Raw genomic sequence first — 17,255 nt, forward strand, 5'->3', positions numbered from 1 at the left:
AGGGAATGGTCAAGTCATGTGCACAGGAAAGAGAGCTCTGTGTGAACCTCACAGCAGTTTATCAGCCAGCTAATGATGCACATCAACCCTGAGAGAGGGGGGGTGGAGGAAGTGGGGAGGGAGACGCAGGCAGGCGTTCACGTTAGCATATTTATTACTTATCCTGGTAAAAAATGAGTGTACAACACATCACTCAACTCCTGTAGTAAACATTTTCTCTGGCTGAGAGACACACTGACCTTCATTCCCAAAGTACATCATCACAGACACACACATATAATCATCACACACATAATCATCACACACATTCAGTTCACTCTGTTCTACATTTATCAATTGAGCCCCGAGGGGAATTAACAGTACTGTGAATTAGCCACCAGTCAAATGATCAAAAAACTATTACTGCATTGATGTCACTGTGTTTGATACTTTAGTCTTTCCTGTGATAATAATGTATTCTAGCCACATGAGGATGGAGATTTCTGGTCATTTGGCCACCGTCCTGATTCCATAAAATGTGGCAGATTTAGTCAGGAACTCGCTTCCTGTTGCTGATGATATTCCCAATCAAACAAGGGTCTGAGTCATTCAACACTGAAATCAATGAATCATACTGTGCACAGACACACACACACACACACACACACACACACACACACACACACACACACACACACACACTCAGTTCATGGAAGAACAGAGAAATTGAACAGAAGCATACCCTGATGTATAGATTCACTCAGAGATACCCAGCTCTAATCAGTTAACCAGTCTGTCAATCATGCACAGATATTCTCTGATTGGCTGGTCTCTAGTGTGGCAGTCTGGGAAGGCCAGTAGGTGTCACAGGGTGAGAGGTCAGGAGTTAGGCTCAGGGGACCTATCAGCCCAGTAGTCAGGTGACCCCAAACGTGCCCCAGACACAGCCGCCTCCGAACCCCAGGGGAATTATGGGTAATGAACATTCCATCATCACCGCTGAGGAGGGACAGTGTAAACACTCAACCTCCAACCTCTCTACACACACATGCATGCACACCTCACATGGGGCATCTGACACAGAGAGAGAGAGAGAGAGAGAGAGGGAGACAGAGAGAGACAGTGAAGACTACTGGGAAACGGCAATGGTTTATTGAGACTGAGCATCTAATACGAGACAGAGACGGTTTAGTCTCTTCTCCAGGTGTGAGTGCATGCGTGGCGGTCTGTTATCTCATTCTGGTAGTGATTTATACACGGTGTGAGAATTTGAGCAGAGGGAGAAGAGATCAAATGTGTGGAGCGAGACGGCCAACTGCTGCTGTGTCCAACTGCACCGCATTAAACGTGCTGATGGGCTTATCACACACACACACACACACACACACACACACACACACACACACACACACACACACACACACACCACCGGTTTCACACACACACACAAGCTACCAGCCCATAAAGCATGCTGATGTGCTCTTCAGAGAGCTGTGTTGAGAGGAGAAAACAGAGAGATGCAGGAGTGTTAGTCAGCTAAGTAGGCAATCTTGACCCACATCAGCCAACTCCAGCCACTCACACACACATCACACACACCTACAGTACCTAGTCTACCGTCTGGAATTCAGCTCTAAGCATCAGGAATCAGAGGAATCTCACTGAATTTTCTGAAGGGTGTGGTGAATACATCAGTCCGTCCGCCCGTGTGTGCATATTTGTGGTGTTGTGTGTGTGTTTCTTCTCTCCCTCCCTGTAATCAGGGTGGACGTGTTAGGGGTCAACCTGATCTGACTCTTGGCTCACGTTCACCATAATTATGGAATCATCATCTGTAGAGACCCTCTCTGACTGTCTCTCAAGATGGCACCTCTATTCCCTTTATATATTCCTTTGGACCATAGGCCCTGGTCAAATGAGTTCACTATAGCCCTGGTCAAATGAGTTCACTAACTAGGTCCCTGGTCAAAATGAGTTCACTATAGGCTGGTCAAATGAGTTCACTATAAGGCCTGGTCAAAATGAGTTACTATGCGCCTGGTCAAATGAGTTCACTATGGCCCTGGTCAAATTTGTCCACCATAGGCCCTGGTCAAATGACGTCATCGTTCACTATAGGCCCTAGTCAAAATGAGTTCACTATAGGCCCTGGTCAAAATGAGTTCACCATAGGCCCTAGGTCAAAATGAGTTCACATAGGCCCTTGTCAAAATGATTCACTATAGGCCCTGGTCAAAATGAGTTCACATATAGGCCCTGTGTCACAAAATTGAGCTTCACTTATAGGTCCCTGGTCAAAATGAGTTTCACTATAGGAGGAATATGGGGTTCCATTTGAGATGCACATCTGACTGTTTAATATACGTGCAGCTCAGACCCAGGACGATTCAGCTTTCATCTGGGATGATATAGACTAATTATAATTGTGCTCTGTGTGGACCAGATCAGGGCTTGGGGTATCAGTCTGAACACAACACAAGTCAGATGGTGCTCTTACTGTTTTTGTCCCTGTAGAGCAACATCATCAGAAAGTAGATCTTTCTATTATGTCTGTCTGAAATAAGTGAACATTATAGGGAGGTCTGTCTGTCTGTCTGTCTGTCTGTCTGTCTGTCTGTCTGCTCTGTCTGTCTGTCTGTCTGTCTGTCTGTCTGTCTGTGTCTGTCTTGTTCTGTCTGTGTCTTGTCTTTTGGTCTTTTGTCTGTCTGTCTGTCTGTCTGTCTGTCCTGTCTGTCTGTCTGTGCTTTGGTGTCTGTCTGTCTGTCTGTTTCTGTCTTTGTTGTGTCTGTGTCTGTCTGTCTGTGTGGCGTGTCTGGTCCTTTGTCGTGTCTCTGTCTGTCTTTGTGTGTGTTTGTCTGTCTGTCTGCGTTGTGTGGTGTGTGTGTGTCTGTCTGTCTGCGTTGTGTGTTGTGTGTGTCTGTCTGTAGTGCGTTGTGTGTGTGTGTGTGTGTGTAAGACAATTAGAATACTATGTGAGAGTGTGTGTGTTAAGACAATTAGATACTATGTGTAGAGTGTGTATGCTGTTAGTAAGAAATTAGAATACTATGGGATGTGCAGAGAGTGTGTGTTGTGTGTGTGTGTTGTGTGTGTGTTGTGGTGTGGTTGTGTGTTGTGTGTTTTGGTTGTGTGTAAGACAATTAGAATACTATGTGAGAGTGTGGTGTGTGTAAGACAATTAGAACTACTGGTGTGAGGATGTGTGTGTGTAGAGACTAATTAGAATACTATGTGTGAAGTGTGTTGTTGTGTGTGTGTGTAAGACAATTAGAATACTATGTGAGAGAGTGTGTGTGTGTGTGTGTGGTAAGACAATTAGAATACTTAGTGGTGAGTGTGTGTGTGTGTGTGTGTTGGGTAAGACAATTAGATACTATGTGAAGGTGTGTGTGTTGTTGGTGTGTGTGTGTAAGACAATTAAGAATACTATGTGAGAGTGTGTGTGTGTGTGTGTGTTGTGTGCGTGTGTACAGACAATTAGAATACTATGTGAGAGTGTGTTGTGTGGTGTGTAAGACAATTAGAATACTATGTGAGAGTGTGTGTGTGTGTGTGTGTAAGACAATTTAGAATACTATGTGAGAGTGGTGTGTGTGTGTGTGTGTAAGACAATTAGAAATACTATGTGAGAGTGTGGTGTGTAAGACAATTAGAATACTATGTGAGAGTGTGGTGTGTGTCGTGTGTAAGACCATTAGAATACTATGCGAGAGTGTGTGTGTGTTTGGAATGACAGAATACTTATGTGATTGTGTGTGTGTATGTGTATGTTTGAATGATAAAATACTACGTGAGAGTGTGTGTGTGCCAGCGCAAAGGGCCTCTGGGGGCTCTCTCTCCTCCTTTCCCACGGTACGTGCCCACTGAGCCTTTGCAGTGACGTCAGGACAGAGGTATGGTTGGTGCGGACGCCCCTCTCTGAGGTCACAGGTTCACTTCCTTTCTGTCAGATACAGGAACATGTTGGTTCTACTCCAATCTGTGTGACCAATCACGTGTCACTCTCTGTTTGTCTCTGATCTAGCAGTGATTGTTTAACCTCTCCCCTCTCCTCCATCTCTCTCTTCTCCCTTTTTCTCTATCTCTCCCTTCCTTCTTCTTCCTCTTCCTTCCTTCCTTCCTTCCTTCCTTCCTTCCTGTCCTTCCTTCCTTCCTTCCTTCCTTCCTTCCTTCCTTCCTTCCTTCCCTTCTCTTCTCTCTCTCTCTCGCTCTCTTCTCTCTCTCTCTCTCTCTCTATCCTCTCCCTTCCTCCTCTCTCTCTCATCTTCCCTCTCTCTTCTCTCCCTCCTCTCTCTCTCTCCCTCTTCTCACCACCTTCTCTCTCTCCTCTCTGCTCAGGCTATGTGGCTGATTGCTTCAGCAGAGGGCCAGAGGACTTGTCATAGCGAGGGGCGAGTCATAGTGTCAGGGAGTTTGTGGAGAAGTCCTTAAACATGTGGGCAAGACCATTGTGTGAGTCATACGCCACGACACCACACACACACATGCATGCACACACACTCCAAAAAACACATCAATCGTCAGAGTGTACAAAGTCAGACATACAACCTGCGTATGTCTGTGTATACATTCACACCATCACACCGAGGCAGATCATTTAGACAGAGATGTTGTAGTACAGGCAGATCATTCAGACAGAGATGTTGTAGTACAGGCAGATCATTCAGACAGAGATTGTTGTTGTACAGGCAGATCATTCAGACGAGATGTTGTGTTACAGGCAGATCTTTAGACAGAGATGTTGTTGTATCAGGCAGTCATTCAGACAGAGATGTTGTGTACAGGCAGATCATTGACAGAGATGTTGTTGTCAAGGCAGATCATTTAGACATAGATGTTGTAGTACAGGCAGATCATTCAGCAGAGATGTTGTAGTACAGGCAGATCTTCAGACGAGATGTTGTGTACGGCGATCATTTAGACAGATATGTTATAGTACAGGCAGATCATTTTGACAGACAGATGTTGTGTTAGTCAGGCAGATCATTCAGACAGAGATGTTGTGTACAGGCAGATCATTCAGACAAGATGTTGTGTTACAGGCAGATCATTCAGACAGAGATGTTTGTAGTACAAGCAGATCATTCAGACAGAGATGTTGTTGACAGGCAGATCATTAGACAGAGATGTTGTAGTACAGGCAGATCATTCAGACAGAGATGTTTGTAGTACAGGCAGATCATTTAGACGAGGATGTTGTAGTACAGGCAGATCATTTAGACAGAGATGTTGTAGTACAGGCAGATCATTCAGCAGCCAGATATGTTGTAGTACAGGCAGATCATTTAGACAGAGATGTTGTGTTACAGGCAGATCATTTAGACAGGATGTTGTAGTACAGGCAGATCATTCAGACAGGATGTTGTAGTACAGGCAGATCATTTAGACAGAGATGTTGTATACAGGCAGATCATTCAGACAGAGATGTTGTAGTACAGGCAGATCATTTAGACAGAATGTTGTAGTACAGGCAGATCATTCAGACAGAGATGTTGTAGTACAGCCAGATCATTCAGACAGAGGTGTTGTAGTACAGGCAGATCATTCAGAGACAGAGATGTTGTAGTACGGCAGATCATTCAGACAGAGATGTTGTTGTACAGGCAGATCATTCAGACAGAGATGTTGTAGTACAGGCAGAGGATCATTCAGACAGAGAGTTGTGATACGGCTGGTCATTTAGACATAGATGTGTAGTACAGGCAGATCATTCAGACGAGAGATGTTGTAGTGCAGATCATTCACGCAGAGATGTTGTAGTACATCGCAGATCATTTAGACAGAGATGTTGTGTTACAGGCAGATCATTTAGACAGAGATGTTGTGTACAGGCAGATCATTTCAGACGAGAGAGTGTTGTGTTACGGGCAGATAATTTAGACAGAGATGTTGTAGTACAGGCAGATCATTCAGACAGAGATGTGTTAGTACAGGCAGATCATTTAGACAGAGATGTTGTAGTACAGGCGGATCATTAGACAGAGATGTTGTAGTACAGGCAGATCATTTAGACAGAGATGTTGTGTTACAGGCAGATCATTTAGACAGAGATGTTGTAGTACAGGCAGATTTCAGACAGAGATGTTGTAGTACAGGCAGATCATTTAGACAGAGATGTTGTAGTACAGGCAGATCATTCAGACAGAGATGTTGTAGTACAGCAGATCATTCAGAGAGATGTTGTACGTACGAGGCAGATCATTCAGACAGAGATGTTGTAGTACAGGCAGATCATTCAGACAGAGATGTTGTACTACAGGCAGATCATTCAGACAGAGATGTTGTACTACAGGCAGATCATTCAGACAGAGATGTTTTGTAGTACAGGCATATCATTCACACAGAGATGTTGTAGTACAGGCAGATCATTTAGACAGAGATGTTGTAGTACAGGCAGATCATTCAGACAGAGTTGTAGTACAGGCAGATCATTTAGACAGAGATGTTGTAGTACAGGCAGATCATTCAGACAGAGATGTTGTTGAACAGGCAGATCATTCAGACAGAGATGTTGTAGTACAGGCAGATCATTTAGAAGAGATGTTGTGTTACAGGCAGATCTTCTAGACAGAGATGTTGTAGTACAGGCAGATCATTTAGACAGAGATGTTGTGTTACAGGCAGATCATTCAGACAGAGATGTTGTAGTACAAGCAGATCATTCAGACAGAGATGTTGTTGAACAGGCAGATCATTCAGACAGAGATGTTTGTAGTACAGGCAGATCATTTAGACAGAGATGTTGTGTTACAGGCAGATCATTCAGACAGAGATGTTGTAAGTACAGGCAGATCATTTAGACGAGGATGTTGTAGTAACGCAGATCATTCAGACGAGATGTTGTAATACAGGCAGATCATTCAGACAGAGATGTTGTAGTACAGGCAGATCATTCAGACAGAGATGTTGTAGTACAGGCAGATCATTCAGACAGAGATGTTGTGTACAAGCAGATCATTCAGACAGAGATGTTGTAGTACAAGCAGATCATTCAGACAGAGATGTTTGTATACAGGCCAGATCATTCAGACAGAGATGTTGTAGTACAGGCAGATCATTCAGACAGAGATGTTGTAGTACAGGCAGATCATTCAGACAGAGATGTTGTAGTACAGCAGATCATCACGACAGAGTGTTGTAGTACAGGCAAATTTCACAAGTGTTGTAGTACAGGCAGATCATTCACACAGAGATGTTGTAGTACAGGCAGATCTTTTGACAGAGACGTTGTGATACAGGCTGGTCATTTAGACAGAGATGTGTGTGACATGTTTTGTTGCTACAGACACCGAAAGGAAGGAGGGAGGAAGAGGGAAAGATCACATGTAAGAGTGTAGAGGGGGAAGAAGAGGTAGACCAGGACAGCTGTGGTTTATGAGAGTTTCCTTCACTCAACTTACTGATGAACATCTCCCTTTCTCTCTCACTCTCTCTCTCTTTCTCTCCCTCCATTCCTCTTTCTTCGTCCCTACATTCCTCTCTCTCTTTGTCTCCCTCCATTCCTCCCCCTCTTTCTCTCCCTCCATTCTACTCCTCTTCCTCTTTCTTGCTCTCTTTCTCACTGTCTCTTACCATTCTTCTCTCTCTCTCTCTCTCTCTCTCTCTCTCTTCTCTCTCTCTCTCTCTCTCTTCTCTCCTCTCTCTCTCTCTCCTCTCTCTCCACTTTCTCTCTCTTTCTCTCAATCTGTCTCTCCAGGTGGGAGGGGAAAGATGAGAACGAGGTTGGTCGTTGCCAGGAGACAGGGGTGATTCATGTGAAGGGGTGGACCCCAAGTACTACCGTCCTACTGAAGTGGTGAGTCGTGTGTGTGTGTGTGTGTGTGTGTGTGTGTGTGTGTGTGTGTTGGGAGATGGTGAAGTGGTAATGCACCAACCTGGCCTGTCTCACTTTCGGGTCCTTCTATAGAGCAGGCAAATGTCTCAGACACCTCAGTTTAAAACAACAGGTACAGCTGAGCTGTCTGATGGGGTGTGTGACTTTGTTTCAGTCCATCTGTGGGTCTTCTGTGATTACAATGAGTGTTACAGACAGAGAAATGCAGGAAGTGAACAGTATGGGATGTTTGTATCATGCTCATAGCCTGATATTCCCTTTAATACATGGCTGAAGGTTGTTATTCTTTCAACACATTACTTTATGCTCCCCATACCTGGCGGTCAGCTCTTTAATAGAATCATGACATCAGTGTTTACTCTTCTGCTCTCCGGGGATTGTGTGTGGGACCATATAGTTATCAGCCATAACATGATCAGTAGACATCTGTAGGTCCAGCTCCCCCTCTCTCATTGTGTTGCTTTCTTAACAGCTGGAAATATCTGGTTGTCTTCTCTGAAGGTAATGGATATCCTGTCAATACATGCTGAAAGCCAAGTCATATTTTGACACGCAACACTCTACGGTTGTGATCTTATTACATGTGTACTGTGAGTTTGATTTATTCCTTATTTTATTGGTCAGTTTGCGGCAGGTCTTTCTGTGTTGAGTGAAGAACCGTCTCAGAGTCTGTAAGATGAACTGTGTTGAGAGGGAGGGTGAAATCCAAAAAGGGAGAGAGCTAGACATGGAGATAAAGAGATCCCTCTGTCATCACTGTGCCCTGGGGGGGTCTGGGGGTTCCCCTGGGGGGGTGTAGCATTGCCTCAGGGTGTTTGGGACAGGATTAGGGTAGTGTTTAAACTGCAGGACCCTCTGAACTATGAGATGGCCCTGGAGGATTAGGACCCAGCTGAGTGATGCTGCAGGATTATAGAGGAATCACTGGTGACTGATGGATGGGATGGACTTCCACACACACCTGGGGATGAAGTACTCTGTCTGGGGAGAGAAAGTAGATACCGGAGGGAACCACTGTCAGTCCTCTCTCTTATAGTCTGGAGATGAAATAGGAGCAGGACGTTTAGTTAGTTATGGATGTAAAACAGACTGGTTGAACTGGGTTGAGAAAGTTTACACTTGGACACATGATCACACAGATCCAGGGGGGTGAGGAGAGGAAGAGAGGGGTATTGTACAGTTTGAGGATTCTTGATTATTTGCACTCTTGCTCTCCTTGTCTCTGTGAGTGTCTTTTCACTCACTCTCCCTTCCCTCAGTAACTCCAGGTGAAAGCAGGCAGGTTATAAGAGTATTTAAAGAGAAAGAGGAGAGAATGAGGAGCATTTAGCCTCTGACCCCTGAGACAGGAAGTGTGTGTGACACTGCTCCTGCGGCTTAGCATTGTTCCCCTGCTCAACTGGAAGTACCTGTCAGCGTGTGTGTGTGGGTGTGGNGTGTGTGTGGGTGTGGGTGTGTGGGTGGGTGGGTGGGTGGGTGGGTGGGTGTTTCAAGGGTCAGGATACAATACTCAGTCAAACAAGAATATGATTGAAAAAGTGACTAGCACAGCTAAGTTATTCACACCACTTGACTGTTTCCACATTTTGTTGTGTTACAGCCTGAATTTAAAATTGATTAATTTAGATTTTGTGTCACTTGGCTAAAACACAATACCCCATAATGTCAACGTGGAATAATGTTTTTAGACATTTTTACCAATTAATTAAAAATGAAAAGCTGAAATGTCTTGAGTCAATAAGTATTCAACCCCTTTGTTATGGCAAGACTACATAAGAGTAAGGAGTAAAAATGTGCTTAATAAGTCACAAAATAAATACGTTTTTTAATGACTACCTCATCTCTGTACCCCACACATACAATTATCTGTAAGGTCGAACAGTGAATTTCAAACACAGATTAAGCCATAAATACCAGGTAGGTTTTCCAATGGCTCGCAAAGACAGGCACCTATTGGTAGATGAGTAAAACATTTAAAAAAGCAGACAATGAATACCCCTTTCAGCATGGTGAAGTTATTAATTACAATTTGGATGGTGTATCAATACACCCAGTCAGTACATAGCTACAGGTGTCCTTCCTAACTCAGTTCCCAGAGAGGAAGGAAACCGCTCAGGGATTTCACCATGAGGCCAATGGTGACTTTAAAACCGTTACAGAGTGTAATGGCTGTGATAGGAGAAAACTTAGGATGGATCAACAACATTGGAGTTACTCCACAATACTAACCCAAATGACATAGTGAAAAGAAGGAAGCCTGTACAGAATACAAATATTCCAAAACATGTATCCTGTTTGCAATAAGGCACTAAAGTAAACCTGCAATAAATGTGGCAAAGAAATGTACTTTATGTCCTGAATACAAAGCGGTATGTTTATGGCAAATCCAACACAACACATCACTGAGTACAACTCTTCATATTTTCAAGCATGGTGGTGGCTGCATCATGTTATGGCTATGGTTGTCATCGGCAAGGACTAGGTATTGTTTTGGGATAAAATAAATTGGATAGAGCTAAGCACAAAATCCTAGAGGAAAACCTGGTTGTCTGCTTTCCAACAGACACTGGGAGATTAATTCACCTTTCAGCGGGACAATAACGTAAAACACAAGGCCAAATATATGCTGGAGTTGCTTACCAAGACGACATTGAATGTTCATGAGTGGCCTAGTTACAGTTTTGACATAAATCGTCTTGAAAATGTATGGCAAGACTTTGAATGTGAGTTATAATTGAATTATAATTTGAATGTGAATTATAATTCACTTTGACAGTGAATTATAAGTGAAATAATCTCTCTGTAAACAATTGTTGGAAAAATTACTTGTGTCATGCACAAAGTAGATGTCCTAACCGACTTGCCAAAACTATAGTTTGTTAACAAGAAATGTGTGGAGTGGTTGAAAAACGAGTTCTAATTACTCCAACCTAAGTGTATGTAAACTTCCGACTTCAACTGTATACTCTATGTGAGTGTGTCTGTAACGTATCTATATACTGTATGTGAGTGTGTCCCCAGGCTGTGTGCTAATGTGTGTGTAATTCGTCATTAACCCTGTCAGTATGTGTGTCTGACATGAGCTCATAATTCGTCTCTCCAGCCCCTCGGGACAGCGGAGGGGAGATGTAGATAAGGGGGGAGTATGCACAGAGGGAGGGAGCAGGTGTGTTCTGGTCTGGTGGTGTTGTCGAGGGTGACTGATACATGTACTGTAGAGAGAATGCTGGCCCATGTTGTCTTCAATTCTTCCCACAATTGTGTCAAGTTGGCTGGATGTCCTTTGTGTGGTGGACTGTTCTTGATACACACAGGAAACTGTAGAGCGTGAAAAACCCAGCAGCGTTGTAGTTCTTGACACAAACCGGTACACCTGGCATTTACTACCATACCCTGTTCAAAGGAACTTACATTTTTTGTTTTGCCTATTCACCCTCTAAATGGCATACGTACACAATCCATGTCTCAAGGCTTAAAAATCTTTATTTAACCTGTCTCCTCCTCCTCCATCTACACTGATTGAAGTGGATTCACCTTGTCAGTCTGTCATGGAAAGAGCAGGTGTTCTTAATGTTTTGTATTTTCAGTGTATATGTGAAATTGAAGGTAGTGTGGTTAGTTAGGGAGTATAGCCTAGCCCATGATATTTGCTGACAGGTCCATTTAAAACCGTAAAGTGGTTAGAAGTCATTCTGTGTGGAATAAGAGAGAGTTTCTTTGTTTGGCTGTACATGTTCGTTGAGTCTCAGACAAACTGCCTGAACCATAAACTGTAGTCTACCCGTTGCTATCTGTTAACCTTTCATTCAGGTGATGGAGCTGTCATTCACTCTGGGCTTTGTCCATCACAGTACAAGACACAGCTAGTCCCAGTGGTTGGTTCAGGTTGAGCTCAGACAAACAGTCTAGTGTACAGGACAGCGTACAGGTGTTCAGGTGTGGTTTATGTTTGATATTTCTGGTTGTCAGGGAGATGGTATTTAAGTGCTGTGTGCTGTATATTTCTGTTGGATGTGATTGTTAATGAGAAATGTGATAAGGCTAACCTCTGATGGGTGGAGAGAGAATTGGAGGTTAGGGAGAGAAAGTCGCAGCTGATGAGATTCTCACTTGTTTGTCTCTGCAGAAATGGAGATAAGAGAAGGTTTAGGGTTAGTTGGAATACTGTGAACATTGTGTCTGTATGAGTGTATCGAAAATACTTTGTGTGTTTGCGTGCGTGTGTGTGTTAATGCATCATATTTCCAGGTTCATGTGTCGCTGTTGGCATGAACTGCTGTGTGGTGATTGACAGCTCAGCTCTGTGGTTTGCCTCAAGGCCCTCAGGCAGATGGGGGAGGAGGAGGGATGAGGGGGGTGATAAATGAGAAGTTGTCTCCTTTTCTCTCGGTCTGTATTTTTCTTCAATTCAATTTAAGGGCTTTATTGGCATGGGAAACATATGTTTACATTGCCAAAGCAAGTGAAATAGATAATAAACAAAAGTGAAACAAACAATAAAAAATGTGCAGTAAACATTACACTCACAAAGGTTCCCAAAGTATAAAGACATTTCAAATGTATTGTTATGTCTATATGTGTTGTTGTAATGATGTGTAAATAGTTAAAGTACAAAAGGCAAAATAAATAAACATAAATATAGGMTTTATTTACAATGGTGTTTGTTCTTCACTGGTTTCCCTTTTCTTGTGGCAGCAGGTCACAAATCTTGCTGCTGTGATTGCACACTGTGATATTTCACCCAATATATATGGGAGTTTATCAAAATTGGATTTGTTTTCTAATTCTTTGTGGGTCTATGTAATCTGAGGGAAATATGTGTCTCTAATATGGTCATACATTTAGCAGGAGGTTAGGAAGTGCAGCTCAGTTTCCACGTTTTTATGTGGGCAGTGTGCACATAGCCTGTCTTCTCTTGAGAGCCAGGTCTGCCTACGGCTGCCTTTCTTCATAGCAAGGCTATGCTCACTGAGTCTCTACATAGTCAAAGCTTTCCTTAAGTTTGGGTCAGTCACAGTGGTCAGGTATTCTGCCACTGTGTACTCTCTGTTTAGGGCCAAATAGCATTCTAGTTTGCAATGGGTTTTTTTGTGAATTCTTTCCAATGTGTCAAGTAATTATCTTTTTGTTTTCTCATGGTTTGGTTGGGTCTAATTATTTTGCTGTCCTGGGGCTCTGTGGGGTCTGTTTGTGTTTGTAAACAGAGCCCCAGGACCAGCTTGCTTAGGGGACTCTTCTCCAGGTTCATCTCTCTGTAGGTGATGGCTTTGTTATGGAAGGTTTGGGAATCACTTCCTTTTAGGTGGTTGTAGAATTGAACTGCTCTTTTCTGGGATATCGGCCTAATTCTGCTCTGCATGCATTATTTGGGTGTTTTACATTGTACACTGAGGATATTTCTGCATGCAGTCTCAATTTGGTGTTTGTCCCATTTTGTGAATTCTTGATTGTTTAGCGGACCCCAGACCTCACAAGCATAAAGGACAATGGGTTCCATAACTGATTCAAATATTTTTAGCCAAAGCCTAATTGGTATGTCGAATTTTATGTTATTTTTGATGGCATAGAAGGCCCTTCTTGCCTTGTCTCTCAGATAGTTCACAGCTTTATGGAAGTTACCTGTGGTGCTGATGTTTCGGCCGAGGTACAGTTGAAGTCGGGAGTTTACATACATTTAGGTTGGAGTCATTCAAAATAATTTTTCAACCACTCCACAAATTCCTTGTTAACCTCTCTGGGAAATGTGGGACGCTTGCATCCCACTTGGCCAATAGCCAGGGAAAATGTAGAGCGCCAAATATTTTATTTTTTTAAATGATATAAAATCAAACTTTCATTAAATCACACATGTAAGATACCAAATTAAAGCTACACTCGTTGTGAATCCAGCCAACATGTCAGATTTCAAAAAGGCTTTTCGGCGAAAGCATAAGATGCTATTATCTGATGATAGCACAACAGTAAACAAAGAGAGTGTAGCATATTTCAACCCTGCAGGCGCAACACAAAATGCAGAAATAAAATATAAATCATGCCTTACCTTTGACGAGCTTCTTTTGTTGGCACTCCAATATGTCCCATAAACATCACAAATGGTCCTTTTGTTCGACTAATTCCGTCCATATATATCCAAATGGTCAATTTATTTGGCGCGTTTGATCCAGAAAAAAACAGCTTCCAATTTGCGCAACGTCACTAAAAAATATATCAAAAGTTACCTCTAAACTTTGCCAAAACATTTCAAACTACTTTTGTAATACAACTTTAGGTATTTTTAAACGTTAATAATCGATCAAATTGAAGACGGGTCTATCTGTTTTCAATACAGGAGGACAACAAACAAACGCTACTTTTCTAGTCTTGCGCAACTCTCAAACAGTACACATAACGTTACACTGATTCCAGATGGCCGTACTTCTTCATTGCACAAAGGAATAACCTCAACCAATTTCCAACGACTGGTGACATCCAGTGGAAGCGGTAGGAACTGCAAACAGGTTGATTAGAAATCTAGTATCCCAATGAAAACTCATTGAACAGACAGTGACCTAAAAAAATGAAATCTGAATGGTTAGTCCTCGGGGTTTTGCCTGCTACATAAGTTCTGTGATACTCACAGACATGATTCAATCAGTTTTAGAAACTTCAGATGGTTTTCTATCCAAATCTACTTATAATATGCATATCTTATATTCTGGGGATGAGTAGAAGGAAGTTGAAATTGGGCACGCTATTTATCCAAAAGTGAAAATGCTGCCCCCTACCCCGAAGAAGTTAAACTCAGTGCCTCTTTGCTTGACATCATGGGAAAATCAAACGAAATCAGCCAAGACCTCAGAAAGAAAATTGTAGAGATCCAAAAGTTTGGTTCATCCTTGGGAGTAATTTCCAAACGCCTGAAGGTACCACATTCATCTGTACAAACAATAGTACAAACAACAGGACGCTCATACCGCTCAGGAAGGAGACGCGTTCTGTCTCCTAGAGATGAACATACTTTGGTGCGAAAGTGCAAATTTTTTATTTCACCTTTATTTAACCAGGTAGGCAAGTTGAGAACAAGTTCTCATTTACAATTGCGACCTGGCCAAGATGAAGCAAAGCAGTTTGACACATACAACAACACAGAGTTACACATGGAGTAAAACAAACATACAGTCAATAATACAGTAGAAAAATCAGTCTATATACAATGTGAGCAAATGAGGTGAGATAAAGGAGGTAAAGACAAAAAAAGGGCATGGTGGCGAAGTAAATACAATATAGCAAGTAAAACACTAGAATGGTAGATTTGCAGTGGACGAATGTGCAAAGTAGAAATAGAAATAATGGGGTGCAAAGGAGCAAAATAAATAAATACAGTAGGGGAAGAGGTAGTTGTTTGGTCTAAATTATAGATGGCTATGTACAGGTGCAGTAATCTGTGAGCTGCTCTGACAGCTGGTGCTTAAAGCTAGTGAGGGAGATAAGTGTTTCCAGTTTCAGAGATTTTTGTAGTTCGTTCCAGTCATTGGCAGCAGAGGCGGCCAAAGGAGGAATTGGCTTTGGGGGTGACCAGAGAGATATACCTGCTGGAGCATGTGCTACAGGTTGGTGCTGCTATGGTGACCAGCGAGCTGAGATAAGGGGGGACTTTACCTAGCAGGGTCTTGTAGATGACCTGGAGCCAGTGGGTTTGACGACGAGTATAAAGCGAGGGCCAGCCAACGAGAGTGTACAGGTCGCAGTGGTGGGTAGTATATGGGGCTTTGGTGACAAAACGGATGGCACTGTGATAGACTGCATCCAGTTTATTGAGTAGGGTATTGGAGGTTATTTTGTAAATGACATCGCCGAAGTCGAGGATCGGTAGGAGGGTCAGTTTTACGAGGGTATGTTTGGCAGCATGAGTAAAGGATGCTTTGTTGCGAAATAGGAAGCCAATTCTAGATTTAACTTTGGATTGGAGATGTTTGATGTGAGTCTGGAAGGAGAATTTACAGTCCAACCAGACACCTAGGTATTTGTAATAAATCAATCCCAGAACAACAGCAAAGGACCTTGTGAAGATGCTAGAGGAAACAGGTACAAAAGTATCTATATGCACAGTAAAACGAGTCCTATATCGACAGAACCTGAAAGGCTGCTCAGCAAGGAAGAAGCCACTGCTCCAAAACCGTCATAAAAAAAGCCAGACTACGGTTTGCAACTGCACATGGGGACAAAGAGGAAAAAAGGGGAGGCTTGCATGCCGAAGAACACCATCCCAAAGGTGAAGCACGGGGGTGGCAGCATCATGTTGTGGGGGTGCTTTGCTACAGGAGGGACTGGTGCACTTCACAAAATAGATGACATCATGAGGAAGAAAAATTATGTGGATATATTGAAGCAACATCTCAAGACATCAGTCAGGAAGTTAAAGTTTGGTCACAATGACCCCAAGCATACTTCCAAAGTTGTGGCAAAATGGCATACAGACAACAAAGTCAAGGTATTGGAGTGGCCATCACAAAGCCCTGACCTCAATCCTATAAAAAATGTGTGGGCAGATCTGAAAAAGCATGTGCGAGCAAGTAGGCCTACAAACCTGACTCAGTTACACCAGCTCGGTCAGAAGGAATGTGCCACAATTCACCCAACTTATTGTGGGAAGCTTGTGGAAGTCTACCTGAAACGTTTGACCCAAGTTAAACAATTTAAAGGCACTGCTATCAAATACTAATTGAGAGTATGTAAACTTCTGACCCACTGGGAATGGGATGAAAGAAATAAAAGCTGAAATAAATCATTCTCTCTACTATTATTCTGACATTTCACATTCTTAAAATAAAGTGGTGATCCTAACTGGCCTAAAACAGATTTCCACAGGTAATGTATGCTTTACTTCAAAACGCTTACAGGTATATGCTTTACTTCAAAACTATTTCACAGGTATGTATGCTTTACTCTTCAAACGCTTACAGGTATGTATGCTTTACTTCAAACGCTTATAGGTATGTAGCTTTACTTCAAACGCTTACAGGTATGTATGCTTTACTTCAAACGCTTACAGGTATGTATGCTTTACTTCAACTATTCACAGGTATGTATGCTTTACTTCAAACGCTTACAGGTATGTATGCTTTACTTTCAAACGCTCACAGGTATGTATGCTTTACTTCAAACGCTTACAGTATGTATGCTTTACTTCAAACGTTTACAGGTATGTATGCTTTACTTCAAACGCTCACAGGTATGTATGCTTTACTTCAAACGCTAACAGGTATGTATGCTTTACGTCAAACGCTTACAGGTATGTAATGCTTTACTTAAAACGCTCACAGGTATTATGCTTTACTTCAAACGCTCACAGGTATGTATGCTTTACTTCAACACGCTTACAGGTATGTATGCTTTACTTCAAACGCTTACAGGTATGTATGCCTTCGTCAAACGCTTACAGGTATGTATGCTTACTTCAAAC

The 17,255-nt window shown here is 42.6% G+C and overlaps 1 protein-coding gene across 2 annotated transcripts in view; it reads left to right on the plus strand.

Annotated features, from left to right (window-relative positions):
- gmds (GDP-mannose 4,6-dehydratase) overlaps positions 1-17,255 on the plus strand; it is a 258,314-nt gene that overhangs the window by 188,167 nt on the left and 52,892 nt on the right. For both annotated transcript variants that reach the window (XM_070447666.1, XM_070447667.1), the window contains 2 exons: positions 4,318-4,431; positions 7,676-7,774. In XM_070447666.1, the coding sequence (XP_070303767.1) occupies positions 4,318-4,410 (93 nt within the window). In that variant the 3' untranslated portion in view covers positions 4,411-4,431; positions 7,676-7,774. The remainder of the gene's footprint in view (positions 1-4,317; positions 4,432-7,675; positions 7,775-17,255) is intronic.

Source organism: Salvelinus sp. IW2-2015, linkage group LG16 (assembly GCF_002910315.2).
Source record: "Salvelinus sp. IW2-2015 linkage group LG16, ASM291031v2, whole genome shotgun sequence".
Classification (NCBI taxonomy): Eukaryota; Metazoa; Chordata; class Actinopteri; order Salmoniformes; family Salmonidae; genus Salvelinus; species Salvelinus sp. IW2-2015.